Source organism: Bacillus rossius, chromosome 8 (genome assembly GCF_032445375.1).
Source record: "Bacillus rossius redtenbacheri isolate Brsri chromosome 8, Brsri_v3, whole genome shotgun sequence".
Lineage (NCBI taxonomy): Eukaryota > Metazoa > Arthropoda > Insecta > Phasmatodea > Bacillidae > Bacillus > Bacillus rossius.
The window spans coordinates 37,649,693-37,668,154 of NC_086336.1; the positions used below are offsets into that span (position 1 = coordinate 37,649,693).

The window sequence follows — 18,462 nt, forward strand, 5'->3', positions numbered from 1 at the left end:
CCACGCACCAAGTACACCCGGTTTCGTTGAACATGCTTACAAGTACAATTCAGTACAATTTGCATCCACCAAGATATTTAAAAAAAAAAAAAAAAAAAAACCCCCCCTTCAGTTATTTATTTACTTTACATGTAAAATTGTAAAACAAACAGCAACAGGCCTCAAAGTGAGAAATAGACAATGAATGACAAAAGTGATGGGTCGATTCCAGTTTTTTTTCCGGTTCTCGGTTCGGTACCGGTTCTTAAAAATTGGTTCTCGGTCCTCGGTTCTGACTTGAAAATAAAATAAACATTATTCACACATTATTTATGTGGTGTTTCAAGTAATAAAATATTTATTTTTTTCGCTACAAAAAAAAAAGCACTAAAAAGCTTCTATCCAGAATTACATCTTTAACAATTTACTGTTTATAACACTGAAAATAATAGGTAATTTGTTTGTATTCTGTCCTCAATGTTTTTATTGTATGCTTACAAAGAAATGCATTGGCATAATGTTTCAGTCTTTAAAGAAGCTATCAAAGCAAATTTAAAGGTTTAGTATAGTTTTAAAATTACAGCAAACACACCAACCAATTACAAATTTAATATGTATCAGTGAAAAATAATTCTACATAATATAGAGAACACTTAATAAAACTTAAATTTACTATATTAATCTAGCAATTACCTCAAGTAATTTACATACATCCTCCTTTAAAACATATGAATAAAAATAAAATATTACAATAATGGAAATACATTAAATGATGGTGAACTTTCAAAGAATTAAAATAATAAATTGTCCATCAAAATTATTGTCTACATCAAATTCAGTTTGTTTGCACAGTCAACAGTAAATTACTGCCACACTTCTGATGCCATTTCTTACACAATTTGTACTATTTTGTCAGAATAATTATACTTTACAAGTGTCAACAAACATTTTGTTTTACCAGTCAATAGTAATATACATCTACACATCCATACACCACTTTGCAAACAAAAAAAACCTTTAAAAACATTATTTTTTTATCATGTGTCCGTGGGATCTGTGTCAACGATATTAACACTTAAAACAAAGACGTACCACTTTCAAAGCAATCCTGTTTTCCTAAAAGAGAAAGTTTCTAGCTATTCCGCTAGATGGCTGCAGATGCAGTGAACTTACACTCCACAGCACTGCACAAAAAATATAAAATTTTAGAATGCCGAAAATTATTACGGAAATATTTAAAATAAATCATCAATTCTATTAAAGAAATAAACTATGGAATTTGCACTTTTAATTGTTCTTTATACACCAGTCACCCATACTTATGTGTCAAAGATTCAATTAGCTGCCTATTTTAAAAACCATTGAAACGAAAATGGTGTCTTTCTGTTCAAATATCTCTGCTGAGGCATGTTATACAGTTGCACACATCAATGAACTATATCTATGGCACTTTCAACTGTTATGTTTTGATTGAAAAACAAACTTTGTTTACAGAATTGACGAGAATATTAAATATTTTCACGTGTAATTTATTTTATAGTTAGAGATGAATAGTATTCTACTGAAGTCCAAACAAATAATTCATATGTGAATTGGACATGAGTTGAGCCATTTCATGCTACAGTTAAGTTGCAGTGAAGGACTATTTTCGTAAAGGGTTTCGCTATACTACCGGTGCTTCTTAACACCCCCCATACACAAAACCTGGCTACGCCACTGCACATACACACACGCAAAATAAAGTATTATCAGTTGAAGAGCTACTAACAACCTAACATTCCACTTCATAGGCAGCTCTGACAGCTGATAGCTGGCAAGATCCCAGCACCCTGACATGACCAACTCGTGAGCACTGATTCAGTGCCCACGTGGTTCTCAGCTTATTCTCCGGTGCGGCATCTCCTGTAATCCGGCACCGATTCAGCCACTCACGTTCCGATTTTTTTGGGTGGATTCCTGTTATTTATGGAGTTAGGTATCACCTTTGCACAATGTGTCAAATACAGTGTGTACAGCCATACAGCAGCTATTAGAATTTTTTGAACATCATTGCACTGATGTCTACTGCCTTGGTGGGTCTAGGCTACAGGGGTGATGGAACGACTAAGTTGGCTGATGGTGGTGAAGGATAACTGAGGTGTTAAAGGCTAGCCCGCAGCGAACACGAGATGGTAATTGTCCTCAGAGTCGTGACATCACCAGTGGCAGCACTCACTGCCCGGCCAGGATACTATGGGATAGACCCCAGGACACCACAATACTACATCACAAACGAACCTAGCACAAAGTGAAGGGCCTCGCAGTGTCCCAAGTGAAAGTTGCGAAAACACTTCCCCTTCATGCCGAGGTGGCCGCTGGGGAAGGAGAGTTAATGGCAGGGTTAACCATTAGAGCCCCTGGACTATTCATCAATCCATAATCATGGCGGTGTGTCACAGCTTTAGTGGAATAGAAAAGGTCACAGAGGGTTGGCATCTGTACTTTTTTTTTTTTTCCATTACAACTATACTGATTTATTATCTGACAAAATTGCTAATCTAGCACAGCCTTGGACCCAAACATGTAATTTTAAAGAGCTTTGAGATCTCACTGCCTCAATCCTGTGTAAATCATGAGACATTAAAAACCCTATGATAAAAAATTAATTTTATACTGCAGACAATTACTATATTTACCCTAAAATAATGTGATTGAATATAATGTGCCCCCAAACTAAATGATTATGAATTTATGAAAAATACTTGATGGAGTAAAATTCTCAATTCACACAAACAGAAATTAAAAATTACAGTAGAGCTTCATTATAAAGAACATGAAGGGACCAAAATTACGGCAGTTTTTTATAATGAAGTTCTTTATACCGAAATCACAATGATTGCCTGATTTGGGTTTTTTTAACATAACTCCAGCTTGTTAAATTAACAAAGTAGAAAATCTAATACCAATATGAGTGGTACAAGCATCAATTACTTTAACAGCTATACTTTGGAATCAAGATACATACTACATATGTACATACATACTAGTATGTATATGTACTGTACAGAAATACGTAAGTTGTTTTCCAAAACAGTAAGCCTACCTTTGGAATCAAGACAAGCTGTTTGGAAAAATGCTGTAATAAATCAAAAATATAAAATTTAAAAGTTAGGAAAACATTTTTACATTTTTAAATTGTTGAAAAAAAATCCTTCATCTACTGCTTTTAACATTTCAAGTTTCATTTTCCATCAATCGCCTTTCGTTTCCTAGAAGACATTATCAGTAGTACTGTTTATTAAACTATAAAAACAAATGGACCTGACACAATCATGTAAAAATAAGTTATATTCGTAGTATAGCCACGTTTCTCAAACAATAAACAAGGAAACGACCAGAAATGTGTGTGTAGCAATACTTTATGATGTAGAACTTTGCATCGGTTAAACACGTTATGCGAGCATAGAACAAAGAGTAATGTCAGCAAACACCACAATGCAGCGCTTTAGTCGCTTCACCAGTTTTGTGCATTAATTTCAACACTAGTCCATTGCAGTCATCTATGGCGCGTATCAAAATAAATAAGATGGCAGTTTGTGGGTGAATGGCGATGATTTTATCAGTTTGTCGTTTACCATGCCGGGCAGAAAAGTGTTCGTTCAAATGAATAATTATAGAATATTTTAAAAATTTGAGCGAGAAAAGTTGTACTAGTGAAATTTTTTTACGTTATGATATGTGGACGTCTGACGGGACCAAAGGCATAGTTCGTAGTAATAAATTGTTTGCTCTAATAAAGTTCTTTAAAACGGTGTTTTACTGTAGTTACATTCATACATTTAAACCATATTTACTAACAACAGCTTTTCTGGTGCCACTTTCTATCAGTAGTGATTTACATGGCCTTTTTTTTGAAACAGCAAGCAGCAATTAAAAGAAGAAAAGAGTTTTATGGCTGTAGTTCATAAGCAATTCTTCAGAAAGCAAAGAATCCTGTGATACATGGTGGTCGCCTGAAAGAGGGGGAGGGTGCCTTGTGTAGCAGCCACAGTGAACTGACTTCATGGCATTCCAAAGTGTTATACTGTCTCATCTGTCACGCCTGCTGACAACCCCCTTCCATACACAAAGTTCAAAGAGCCTTAAACAAGAGCGGACTAAAGTGGCATAAGTGACGCTGTTTGCATGCAGGCAGTAATTAACAGTAGTATAATGTGACTTAAGTGATGCAGTTATGAGGCAGAACTTGTGGTTTTACAACTAAGGTGTAGTTCCCATCACTGTGAATTCACATCCTCCAGTGGCAAGCTACAAGTTTGGGATTATAATGACTCCCCCCCATTCACTTATATGTTTATCAGTTTTGGTAAAATCCATTGCATTATATTCATTTGATTACAAACTAAATGTTTTAGAAGCAAGCACACAACCTTGATTAATCAAGACCACACGAACTAAAAGAGACTGTACATAGCTGCAACAGGCATACCTTCAACAAGAGCCTGGTGCGCTGGTTCTCGTGAGTGGTGACTCCCAGCATCCCCTCCGTATCGAGACACACCACCCCCAGTTGCGGGTCGTATGCCGCCCACACACCCATCGTGCACGAGTCCTGCTCCGACGACGTCCGGAACACCTCGTGTCCCCCAAAGAAGGTGTTGTTCAGGGTGAACGACTTCCCATCGCCCGTGTTCCCAAAAATAGATACCACTTTCGCACGGGTCTCCTTGTTGCAGCCCAGGCGACACACAAACTGCTCTGCTGATGACACCTGCAATGGTGCACATTTGCCATATAGTGTCTATATTACAATGCATTTTCATGTCACTACAAAATTATTTTTGCACATATATACCTGTTTGAAAATAGTTAGTCACCCAGTCTTTGCATCCATTAAAATAAGAAAATTTTCTATGATAATTCATCATAACATCAGGTTCAGCATTGGTAAAGTACCCGTGTTTTTTTCTTTCTAGTTTCTGAAGGAAATTCACCTTAACGCATGTCAAGATCATCCTTCTAAACAAAAAAAAGTCTTTGCTCTAAATATACCTCAATGAAATTCAATAAATTATAATTCATGAAACTCAAAAGATTGTTTTGGAATTTCTGCAGGTAATTAGCCTTAGCTAATTAGCCATCTTTTAAATGACGATATTAAGTAATATTTATCTTATATATATTTTTTAATATTTTAATCTTTGCTTAATGTTTTAAGTAATCTTGGCTCAAAACATGACTGTAACAATAATAGGTTGAAGTAAAGCCCAACTACTGCAACTGTACGACAGCAAAGACTGTAAGCACTTTAAAGTTTGATCATAAACAATGCTATTCCCCCTCACTTGCATGAAAACAAATAGCATTGAGTATGTTCGAAGAGCCTTCACACATTGAAACTTACACCATTAGCAATAAGTATTCTACCATGTTACATAATACGACTTAAAAGGCTAAGAATAGGGCCACAGTGAATTAACCTTCAGATGTTCTTTCCCATCAATTAAGAGAAAACCTTTGTCGTGGCTGTCATCTGGCGAAGTGAAATCAAGAGTGCGAAACTGGTTAGTCAAGTCCGGGAGCAAGCTCGTCATGTTCCCCAGGGAAGACTTGGCTGAGATGCAAGTATTGTCATGTGGTATGGAATTCATGATGGCCGAGGAGTTGTCGTGAAGGCTTGTCTGCCGGTATCGGTCCGCTGGAGTCAGCATGAAGGGTGGTCCACTGTCCCCGAAACGATCCATTCCAGGCCACTGAAACAGCAAACCAATAGAAGACATCATAATGCAAACATAGGGTGCCAGCTAACAACATCATCACACAATATTAACATAAAACAAAACGTGTCTGTGTGTCTCATAAGTACCATGTTTAAATTTCTTATTACTTATTTGAATTGCTCCAGTGTGTTACACAATTGTTTTCTCACTAATTACACTTACTAAGAATTCTGTGTTCAATGTGAACTGTCCCCTCAACAGGGTAGTTTCCTAAACTATTATCTTGATTCAATTTTTAAAAAAATGGGTGCATGTACTTATGTATGCGCGTGAGAAATTATACTTATTTGGCATCATTAAAAAATAGTTTTTAATTGCATGCAAATAATTAATTACAATAAAATAATAAAAGGCCTAGAAAAAGATAGTCAACACAGTCCATAAAGTTCAGTTTAAATTTGAATAATTCAATAAATAAATTTAGAGAATAATAAATATATGACATAATTTGTACTAAATATTATAATATTCTTAATTTAATATTCACTTTTCATTTTTATCAAAAAGTTTTCATTAATTTTTTTCTTTTATTTTTATAAATGTTTATTATTTATTCAATTAAATAATAAATATTAAAAATTAATATTTTAATTTGATGTTCAATTTTAATTTTTATCATAAATTTTTTATTTAATGTTTTATTAAATTTATTTTTTATTTTGTAAATATTAAATACCAATAATAAATATTTAACATTAATAATTTAATAGTATTTAGTATTAATTATATTAAATAATAATATTTTTAATTTATATCAATAAATAATACATACAGATAGTTAACCTCAATTATATTGGAGCTCTTGAAAAAGTATATAAGCACAATTTTTTTTAATAATATTTACGAATAATAAATAATATTAATCAAAATATTCAATTTAAATCACTACTGAATATAATTGATTAGCACATATATAATTCACACTTGTATGAAACTAAAACACGTGTTGTGAATGTAGAAACTAGAAACATGTGGCTTTTTTTCGAGACTTAATGAACGGTTTAGCGGGTAGCTTCAACCTGTTAATTTTGTGTTACAGTGATGCGCGCGCATCTTAAAATTTCACTATCATCATTTTTTCATAATGCGCCTAAAGAAGTATAACTCCAAAAATGTTTACATAGTACTTTAAAAAATATTAATAACAATGATTCGACTACAGCTTGAACTGAAAGCATCTCATAGAGTAGAAGATAGTTTTCAAATATATTTTTAGATGTTACCACTTTTATAAAAGTGTATTCTTTTAGAAATGGATAAAAAAATTTTCAAATCTAACATTGAATGCCTAGGATTTTAGACACTAACTAAAGCAGCTATTGCTATAGCTGGAAATGATAATTAAAGCCTAAGTATTACACACTTGATGGTTTGTGTTGGTATTGGCGAATTTAGGTTGGTGTGCAAAGTGTCTCGTAGCACATTAGATGGTTGCTGTTGAGAAACAGCAAAATGAATGTTCTGATAATTTTGGTAATCATTATGTGTGTCTATTATTATTATTATTATTATTATTTTGTTGTGTGTAATGTACCTTGATATAAAAGTGGAATAATTGAATAATAAAGACAAGAATTAAAAAATTTTAAATTGGCATTTTACTTAAATTACAAAACAACATTTTGTAAACATAATCTACTAACAAAATGGCAGGAGTACTCACACACATTTGTTTTGTTTCTGTACTTAAAGTCTATATGAAGTTTTGTTGGTGATAAAAGTTCCATACATTCAACTCATGCCACCACCAACACCAACCAACAACTGTGAGTTAAAGTGACTTTCAGAAAATCCACCAACCATCAATTACTAATTTAATTGTGCCTTCCTGCCAGGGCTGGACAGAACCCTTGGATTTTTTTATTATTGTTAATTGCAGCAGCAATCCTAACATAACACACACTGACTGTTAAGGGGGGCTACTGTTAAAATCTAGTTCCATATCACCTGGTTGTGACATACGTGTGGCCTAAACAAGGGTCCAAGTTCTTAAACTTTCTTTCGAAACCAAATTTTTCGCCCTTACATTGTTTGTTTTTAATTACTTTATAAATACTGCAGAATTGACACAAATTGACTGTTACTGTAAAAATTTTGTCCCATATCACCCTGTCGTGACATGTGTGGCATAAACAAGGGTCTCCTTAAACTTTTGTACGAAGCAGTATGTTGCACCCTTGGTTTTTTTATTTTTGTTTAATCACCGCAGTAGTCCTGATATGACATACATTGACAGTTAAGGTGGGCTACAGTAAAAATCTGGTGCCCTATCACCCAGTTGTGATATATATAGATCATAAACAAGGAATTCATTATACATTTTATAACAAGCTGCATGTTGCACCCTTGGTATGTTTATTTTTTTATTTTGATTTAATTATGGCAATGGTCATAATAGAACACACACTGACTGTTAAGGGGAAACTTATTAAAATCTAAATCAAGATCACACGGTTATTTAATCTCGCAGAATATTGCTACGGTGGAATGTTTAGTTTTTCAAAAACATTTTTAATCTCAGTAGCTCTCAGTAAAAACACACATTGGCTGTAAAGTGGGGTCATATTAAATTTTTATTACAATCTTACACAGTTGTGAAATAGGTATGGAACTAACAAGCTTCCTCTTAAACTATAGAACCAAACCAAATATTACAATTTGATTTCATATGTTTTTCTTTGATGTAACTCGAAACTTCTTTTGGCACATGTACCTCCATTTGGCATTTTGCCTTTGTGATCCTCTTCTTGGGATATAGTACTTTTTTTGCAAATGCATTGGTATTTCATAATCGATTCTGGGATTAAAATCTAACTTATCCTCAGGAAACAAGGTTTTGGTACGGTACCATTTAGTTAACACAATTTATCATTCAAAGCTAACAAATAATTCAATACCTAATAATTACATAACAACAACAACAACTCCATTTCCTGAGAAAAAATCACTGAAAATAAATTTTGTTTTTGGTAACAATAAAAATTCACTTATGATCCTTGGTTGGGTATCATTTCATTCATACTAATCTACCAACTTTAATATATTAACATTAGATTAGAATGTTTTTCACAAGGACACTCTGAAAATGTATTGTGCATAATCTCTCTAGGAAGTAGGCAATTATCAGTTTCACATTTTCCTTTCTTTACTCACAACAATAGGAGAAGGAAATGGAAGTACATATTACAAGAGTCTAGCGGCAGCACCGCTACTTCCTGCAACTGGCTGCAAATGCCGCACCGCTCACGCTCGTTCTGGGGCCGGTGGCGCGATCCCGCAACGGGAAGCCTTCTTTTCACTGATGAGAGAGCAAAACGTCCGATCGTGCATCTTTGGGTTTTGTTTTGTTCATTGTAAATAAATATGGAGGTGCTGTTAAAAGGAAAGACCATAAACAAGGCAACGGTATTTATTTGTAATTGTTTCTAGAGGAAAATACCTAATTGAAGAAACGTACTTCATGGATTTGTATATTTTTCATACCGTATAAAATCTAGGAAGTCTTTGTCTTCCACAAATATTCTCGGGACACCCCATATTCCCTTGCAATTTTACGCAACTTGTAATTTTCAGGTAAGGACATGATAACTAATGGTCAATTAGGTTAGGTTAGCTACATTGTAAATACTTTAAAACATTGTGGATGGTTGATTTGGTCAGGATAGCTACATTAAAGATACTGTGAAAACATGTAAATGGTTTCCTACCGCTGGATAGCTACATATTAAAAAGTTATATGCTAAGCAACCATAAAATGATTTTAAAGTTTTTTTACTGTAGCTATACTTACCTAATATAACCAACCATCCACTAAACAGTCTGTGTGGCTTTTTTATACTTGAGAGAAAAAACGTGTGCGTAAAAATAAAAAACATCCAGGGGGTAGGCGCTTCCGATCGGCAAACGTCGGAAAGGCTCGGCATTTGCAGCCAGTAGCGGTGCTGCCGCTAGACTCTTGTGTACATATTTACAAGGAAGAGGGTCAAGGAGAAAAGAGTCATAACACTACAGCTCTATGTTATCTGCATTAAGTTGTGTTCAAGCAAAAATTACCAACTGCAATTGCAGATTAATCAAACACTATTCCAATTTTTTATTTTTTATTTTTTTTTTTTTTCCCCACTGAATAGCAGATTTACAATCTTTGATTTCAAAACCGTAGAGCATCTTATTTTTAGTTTTGAAATTTTCTGTTTTAAAAATAACCATCTAGTATAGGCTAATTAATGATTAGTTTTTTCAAGCATTTACTGTTACACATTCAAGATCAATTTAAACTTAATTATAAAAAAATATAGTATGAAGAAAACATACTTTAGGCCAGTAACAGTAAACTATGAATAAAAAAGCACAATTTTATCTCAAGGATCTATTTAATAATTTAAGGTACCTAATGTAAAATAAGGTGAAAATAAAGTCAGCTCTAAGAATCTTTAAATATAAAATTCTTCAAACAAAATCAATATTGGTAAATAACTTAAAAATATATAACAATTTAAATTATCCAAAGAAATTCATATAGGCTGGTTACAAATAATATCCTTTAGCAGACAGTTTCTATTCACCCCATTTTACCAAGTTAGTGAAATTCTCAGTTTTTCTTAATTTTCCTGTTTTCCTTCCAGAATACTAAGGCCGGCCTCTGTAATAATTATATAATGGATGAATGTTCAAGGCCTCAGCTGATGAAATATTGGATTTTCCTTCCTATGTATTTTCCTTTTCGTTTTTTAAATAATCCTATTAATATCATGTGAAAGTGTATTTGTTGGTTCATCATTCTTTCATGCAGCAACAGAGCGACATGATTGTATGCATAGAGATAGTTTATGGGCCGGAGAGTGACATAGGCTAATTTTCATCCTGGAAAAATGCACGGTTCCTGTGTGATACATCTAGAGTGTCAGTGAAAAAGGTTTTTTTTTTCTTTTTTCTTTTCATCTTTAGGCAAGCAAAAGGTCACAGGAGCTTACAGATTTTGCTATTGCATTGTTGGAGCTTACCAATGGTAAGGGGCTTTTGCATTGTTGATACCTTCTGCGTCGGATGCTTGCAACTGGGGTTGGATTTGTCAATTAGTTAATATTCCTACTTAATTTTTACTTTTTTTTTGTTTCGTTACTGTGTTTTCTAAGTTTTTTTTTTTGCCTTACAAGGCTGTTACAATGTTAATGCTTCCTTCCTCTCTATGGCAATGGCTATTGCAATACTGATGCATTTTCATCTCAATTAAAATTTTGCGGGGCGTTAAAGATCAAAATTGTACGTTTTTCAAGTAGCCTATATGTCATGTCAGACAGACTTGAAACTCGGCAGTGATATTCCTTACATTAGGTACATAGCCATAAACTGAGAGCAAGGTTTTCAGAAAATCAGCTCCCAATGGTGGTTTAGCCCAAGCAATGCCGGGTACTTCAGCTAGAAGTTCTATAATTTAAATGTACTCTGTGTGTGTCGGGTGTGTTGCTCTGTTTTCTCTGTATAGTATTCAGCTGCTTAAATTTGCAACTGTTAGGAAAGAACTAAATTTTTTTTTTAAATAACCTATAAACAAGTAAATACTATCACAAACATTTTCGTACAAAAAAAAAATGAAAATAGGCCACCATCTATTCTTAAAAGAATATTTTTGGTAGGATGTAATCTGATTCATTAAGCTTGCAAGGTGGGCACCTCTGACTCGCTCACACTAAGTACCTAATAAATTATCTGTAGTATTCATCTCCCAAAGATTTGTCTTGAATCCATTCACGGTACCAGTTTCCCACACAACCAAACATGTGAAAGACAGTTATACACAATACATCCATATTTATTAATTGGATGTGCACAGCTGTAATAAAAGTGTCATAAAATAAAAGTGACATACGTACATTTACTGACATATTAAATTGATTAAATAATCCATATTTCCTTGTTCCTTAAAAACTTTCCTAGTTTTTTCTCTTCTACTTCTATGCTTTCCCACTGCAACTTTTCTCTCTAACTCTACCCACTCTCCCACCCACTCAGCACTTGGTACATCCTGCCTAGCCTCTCCTTCTACCCTCCCACCCTTATCCTTCATCAGCTATGTTGGGTTAGTTGGATAATCTCCCTTTTCACTTCTAACAATTCTCCTCCACTTTCACCACTTCCATCTCAGGCACTGATGTATATGGATCGCACACTGCTGTTGCGATTCCAGCATGGGGTGAACCATTGTTGTTTAGGCCTTATCCTTTAAAACACTGCTTCCTCCCCTAAGCACTAGTCTCAGCATGCCTAGGGCCTATCTGCCCTTAACAAACTTCTCCACTTGCTCCCCCCCCCCCCCCCCACAGTTACTTGTAGTACTACCCCTACGTATTCATAGTTTATTGGCTCATAATATAGCAAAAGTGAAATGTGCTAGATGGGACAGTCAAGAAATACACAGCGAAATTTAATATTCTAATGGAAATTCAATAATCCAATGGAATTGCAATAGGTACTCACTTTTATTCAATAACAGTGTGACCTGATATGCACATGGAGCACATACTGAAGTAATATTAGCAATTTCAGCAATCATGTTAATAATATAATCACTTTTAAACCACTAATCCGTTAAAAACTATATTTAAAATATTACTTAAAATGTTACTAACTAAAAAGCCACACCCATACAATGTAATTCAAACCAAATTAACCTAAAAAAATATTAAACTTTACCAAAGGAATTGGTTCTTTTAGTCAACAAACATTTTGCACTCTTTCACATTGCATCTGTTACAAAAGAAATTCCTTTAATAATAAAAAAGGATAACGATGAACTACACTCACATTTATGGCTTTACCTTTTGACGTTTCTATGCAAAAAAAAAATTAAGTTATTTACTGTCACCTCATCATAAACCTACACCGCAGCACACTGATTCCTTGCGAAATTAGGTACTTTTACACTTCACCCTTTCTTTGTTTTAAATTTCTCACAGCACCTGCGCCTCAAAAAAAATTCAATACAAACTGCGCAGAGCAGCCTACAAACTTCAATTCGTCAACATGATTGTTGATTAAAAACGATAATAATACAATTTATTTCAGCCTTCGGACATAAATATTTGTATTAGAAATAATATTGAAACGTATATAATTTATTTTTTAAAGAAAAAATAATAAATCTAAAAACATAATCTTGGATTCAACAGAAGTTAATTTTTCGCATAAAATTTAACGCTAAAAAATCATAATTTAAGAAGATTGTTAGAGTTGGTTGATGCTAATTAATATCAACTTCAAGCGTTTAGTTAAAATATGTGATTTACCTTAGTTAAGAAAAATTCACACCTTCTTTTACGATTTGGCCTGTTATACTTTTTTTACAAATCTGTTTAAAGCAGTGTGTAAGCAAACGTGTATGTAACCAACATTTAACCAGTCTATAATAAATAACATTTCCCTATGACCTATCAGCATAAAGTAAGGAAAATTTTTCTTCCATATCTACAGCAATACAGTCTCTGAAGTTATTGCAAACACACCTCTCTAGTATTAGTAGGGCAATACTAAGGACAGATAGGTCCATTACATCATCCTTGCCCCCCACCGCCCTGACAACTGCCAGTGGTGCCATTTTACGACACCACCGCCTCGACGCACTGTCCGGCTGCTCCCTAAATAACTCATTACCTACCTTCAGACACTCTGAAGGCTGTTATCATGTCATTAATTTGAGACACCACCACCCTAATGCACTTTTCAGTTGGCCAACGGGCCACCGACACAGTGCCAGGCAATACTCGCACCAATGCACAACATCTAGTACCAGGGCTGTTGAGAGAAACTACAGGTGGAAGGTGGTCGTTGTAAGCTATGCCCGGTGCCAGTCCTGTGAGAGCAGCCTTCCTGGTGAAAGCAGGTGAATGGACAGTTCAGCCCATGTTGACCACTTGAGACCCTTCACACCAAGATTGTGGGTGATGAGAAATGCAAGGTTCTACTCGCTGGCTTCCATGTTCGGGCCCATGAGCACACCCTTATGTCTGCAGAACACTGTGCCTGTCTCTACATATTTATCAGTGGGGTGGTGGGGGGGGGGGAATCAATTAAAAGACTTCTCACAGTTCTGAAGGTAGAGTTGTTGATTTTATTGCTGCTATGGTGCACTCTGCGTGCGCTACATGTTAACACCGACCACCGGTGCTCCTGCTGGTTGCACAGGCCATCATGCCTCGTTCAGGCACTCTCGGCGCAGTGCAGTACATAGATTCAAACATCCGTGCCGTTGATACATCCAGTGGCGTAGCCAGGATTTGTGTATGGTGGGTGTTAAGAAGCATGGCCCCCCCCCCTTTATTAAAGCAGGTGGTCCAGGGGTCCTCCACCGGAAATTTTTTATTTTAAAAGTGCAAAATAGCGCTTTTTAAGCAGTTTTGTATCTAACCATTGGATACATCGATGTTAAAATGATTATTGTTTTCCTTAAGATAAAATTTGATGAGTGAAGAAATTACAAATAAAGTTGGGCAGAATAATATTATAAAATTAAAATATTACGGTCTAGAAAGTTGGGGGGGACCGTCCCTTCCACCCAAAAAGTTCAGGGTACATGTTCCCCCTTTCCCCCCGGTTCCTACACCCCTGGTCCTCCCCCGGGAAAATTTGGATTCTAAGGTGTAAAATAGTGCTATTTTAGCAGTTTTCGGTTCTTAAATTTAAATATTGTAATGGTAAAAATTTTATTAATTTTAATATGAAATTTGTTTGAGCGATGAATAAGAATTTAATTAAAGATTTGGTGCTAAGGAGAGGGGGGGGGGGGTTGAACCCCTAACCCCCCCCCTTGACTACGCCCCTAGACACATCAATAGCCACCTATGCGGCTACCGATCAGCGTGTGTGTGTATTCTACCGCCAAGTGTGTGTAAGTAGCCTTCCGCCGCTCACCATACAGTAAAATTAATTAAAAAACTAATTTAAAGAAGCATATTTGTATTCCAACAGTCTTATTTGTAAATAGAATTGAGTCTTATTCACAGTGCGACACGACTCTGAATCTTAGCCTGATTTGTCTTCCACTCTCTGCGCACTTTGCACACTAAACACGACCCCAGGCGGTGCGACGCCTCCCGAAGTCGCGGCAGTCATCGTTCACCCGGCGCCAAGGCCAGATATGCTCAACCACCATGGAGCATTCATCACCTAGACATCTCTGAACTGAAAAAAGTGTGTTTTTCTTAATCATTTACTGCTTTAACCAAAACTTCCAATCGCTTTAATTCATTATTCCATAACAGGGTGCGGACCTGTCTTCAAGTAGTGAGGACCAGGGCAGCAACTAGAGTCTCTGGCACCCGGGGCATAATGGATTCATGCGCCCCCCCCCCCCCCCTCTTTTTTTGCACATACACCAATAAAGCGGGGGGATCCGGGGGCCCTCCCACGAAAAATTGGTGCTATTTAAGCATTTTCCATACCTACATGTAACAGTTTCTGTGCTACTGTAACTTCCATTCATGAACCCACTATGTCCATAAAGTAGTCCGTATAATCACTAGACTTGTTCATTAAATATGTTGAGACATTATATTGTAAATCAGATTAGACATTCCTGGCATGCGAGTTAAAAAACCTTTTTACCAGTTATCAGTTGTAGTAGGAATTACAATGCAAGCGATCTCGGCGCCCCCACAGCTTTGCGCCCGGGGCGTATGCCCCGCTTGCCCCCCCTTAGTTGCGGCCCTGGTGAGGACCAGCCTTTGGGTTCTATAGTTTCGACGACATGGGACTGCATGTATAAGACAATTTAATAACACATGATTAACTTGGGACTTTGCAGTGGGATGTATAGTGACCATGCATGACACATGCCCACAGAGGCTCTCTGCCCAGGCTTCAACCAGGGAGCTGTATTTCCTTCTAATGCATTTCCATGGCTATAGTATAGTGCGCCTTGTTATTTTGAAATGTATATCACTCAAATCTAACTTTTGTTGTAGTTAGCATCTATGTGTAGACACATACTCACACGAACTGTACCGCTTAGAATCTCGTTAAGTGTCATCGCATTATTATGTGTTTAGTGCTCTGTTTTGGACTTTCGTTTGTGTTTACAATTAAAGGCCTTTGCTAACTTTCCGCATATGTATACTTTGTGTTTCATCTCTTCGAGCCACGCAGTAGCGGATCCAGAGGGGGGGCTGAGGGGCTCAAGCCCCCTCCAAAAGCATCTGGGTCCACTATATTGTTTTAGTGTTTGCCTTGATAAAGCCTAGCCTCAGCTGGATCAAGCCCCTTTCAAACCAAAATCCTGGATCCGCCACTGGAGCCACATCATAACGTGGTTCACGTGTTGCAAGGATGGTTCCGAGTGGCCGTCGCTGAACTATGCCTGTAGGTCGTCAAGTAGTTAATTGAATCGCAGCTAACAGACAGATATTCAGTGTGCCGGAATGGGTCCTACACTCCAGTATGAAACAGGCTGGGATACAGAACAGCACCTTATTTGGTGTAACATAACATCTACCCCTTAGGGGGTTCTTGTTGGCAAAATTCTCTGTCTCCAGCCACATGTATAACATACACCCCTGAGAAGGACTCGTGAACGAGCTCACAGCAATTAGCTGGTTGGCACTCCGGGCTTAAAAAATCATCCAACCAACCAGGGAGGCAGATGGTCATGCATCAGTGTTTATTCACAACAATGAAACTGTGCCTTAATTGGAACGAATCTTTCATCCGAAAAATCACTTGGTTACCTACTAACAACTATAAAGATAAGACAAACCAAAAAACCAAAGTAGGTCGGTATCATATATAACGACCCGCCCGATTGTGTCATGCAGTGAAAGTCTTTAGCACAAGGAGGGAGAGCTATGTCTGAGCTCCTGTGGTACTAGAAAAACAATTAAATGGTTAAAAAAATTTTTTTAGCTATTGTTTCTAACAATCAGTGAATAGAAACTCCTTAGGACAGCATCCATCCCCAACAGTAGCCTCATATGGACTGAGCAGATGCTTCAGGTAAGTGATGTCACACACAACCACCAAAATGAAAAAAATTCCTCTCTGCCACTCTGTCATTTACAAATACATATATAGTTACACTGTCCATTTACCTTTACACAATAATTCTCCACAAATGAACATACTTGTAAATTATCACTCAAGCATCTGACACCGGCAGGTGCATTCCGTTAGCGTGGCGTGCGGCAGATAAGACTGGTACCCATGCTTTGATACTGCCCAGGACAGTATGATGTCAATGTGACCTATTCGTATTGCGTAACTGTGACTTCTAAAATTAATTATATCAGCAATTGACTTGTAATTTCGTCTTACTAACAGGGTAAACTCATGACATTAAATTTTTCTTTAAAATAAACCAGGCCCTCCTAGTGCCAGTGTCTCAGAGATTGTGATCCCTCTGCCGCTCCCTTTCAAAGACCCTGTCCTAACAATGCCCATGGACACCTCCAAAGCTGCCAGCATAGCAACTCACAGCACCACCACTTCTGTGCCACACTTTCCAGTTGGCCAGCATGCTTCAAACACAATGCCATGCCGCCCTGATGTACTTTCCTGTTGGCAAGTAGGAAACTGACGCAGTGTCGGGCTGCACTCACACAGATGCAGCGTCTGCGACACCACTGCCCCTACCTCGCTGCTGAGCCTGCACATGGGGCATTTCAGGTGTCACGATGCTGCCTCCTACCTCAAATGCCAGCGCAGCTGGACATGAAAAATTCGAGGCGTCCCAGCGCCACTGCCCACCTTGGCTACCTTGCAGGCTGCTGTCATGACATGCTCACCCATTACTGCCTGTGTCACCTACCATCTTCAAGAGCTCTCTCAAAACACACCAGATGAGCATTTTCTGTGTTACGAGGGTTGTTGACGTGCATAAAAACCTCGGTAAAAGGAGGGGGGGGGGGGAAGTAGCATTTTTGACAACAATTTGTTTCTTCTAGTCGCACAATCCGTTATGCTTTGTTGCCACTTCACCCGGGTGTATACGATGAGCATTTATCTAAGCCTAGCTTGTTTAACAATTCTGATCAATGACTTGACTATTTCCCACAGATAGTCGACACAGTCACAGAGTTTGTGTATTATGTACTTTTAAAGCAATTGATACACAAACTGCCTTACAAGTAACTACCTACTTAATTATTTATTCTTTGAATGGTTTTTTCAATGGGACAAAGACTTAAATAATTATTTATGTATTCAATGTTGTTAATTTCTGATACATGTTTTTTTGTTGCCCAACACTAATCACAATATGATACACGTCTCACACCACATCCCCTTCTCCTACTAGATCAAGTCACTCGTACTAGCGGGAAGCAGTTAATGCTCAACTCGTGCTGGAATGGACACGTGCCACATCACAGGGTCATTAGCTCATGTTCTTAACTGAATCAACTCATTAAAAGTGTGTGTGAATAGTGTTATTCATTCGGCTCGTTGCCAGCCCCATAATTTTCCTGCCTTCAGTTTTTTTATACACTATTTTATGTCAACCACTAGTTTCCCAAGCCAACTCAATCTTTAGTGTTCTGTGCAAGGTATTTCATATTAATGGCACTCCTTGACAGCCTAGAATCGCTAATCACGTCTCACATAAAACGACTCAATCACAACTCTAGCCTTTTTGTGCATCCAAGAGGATCACGAACTTAAGGGCCATGACCCAAATGTAACATCACCAGTAAAACAATTTTATTAGCCATAAACTTTACCTCAGATTCCGCCGTGGTTA

The 18,462-nt window shown here is 36.8% G+C and overlaps 1 protein-coding gene across 7 annotated transcripts in view; it reads right to left on the reverse strand.

Annotated features, from left to right (window-relative positions):
* The window catches only part of LOC134534747 (zinc finger FYVE domain-containing protein 1-like), a 47,673-nt gene extending 34,899 nt beyond the window's left edge, over nucleotides 1–12,774 (reverse strand). For 3 of the 7 annotated variants that reach the window (XM_063373264.1, XM_063373263.1, XM_063373267.1), the window contains exons 1-3: nucleotides 12,543–12,755; nucleotides 5,439–5,711; nucleotides 4,448–4,729 (exon numbers count right to left, since the gene is read on the reverse strand). In XM_063373264.1, coding sequence (XP_063229334.1) covers nucleotides 4,448–4,729; nucleotides 5,439–5,702 — 546 coding nt within the window. In that variant the 5' untranslated portion in view covers nucleotides 5,703–5,711; nucleotides 12,543–12,755. Of the gene's footprint in view, nucleotides 1–4,447; nucleotides 4,730–5,438; nucleotides 5,712–12,542 lie in introns of all 7 variants that reach the window. The other 4 variants (XM_063373266.1, XM_063373262.1, XM_063373265.1 and 1 more) reach the window with 2 other exon arrangements.
* Between the last annotated feature and the right edge of the window lie 5,688 nt (nucleotides 12,775–18,462).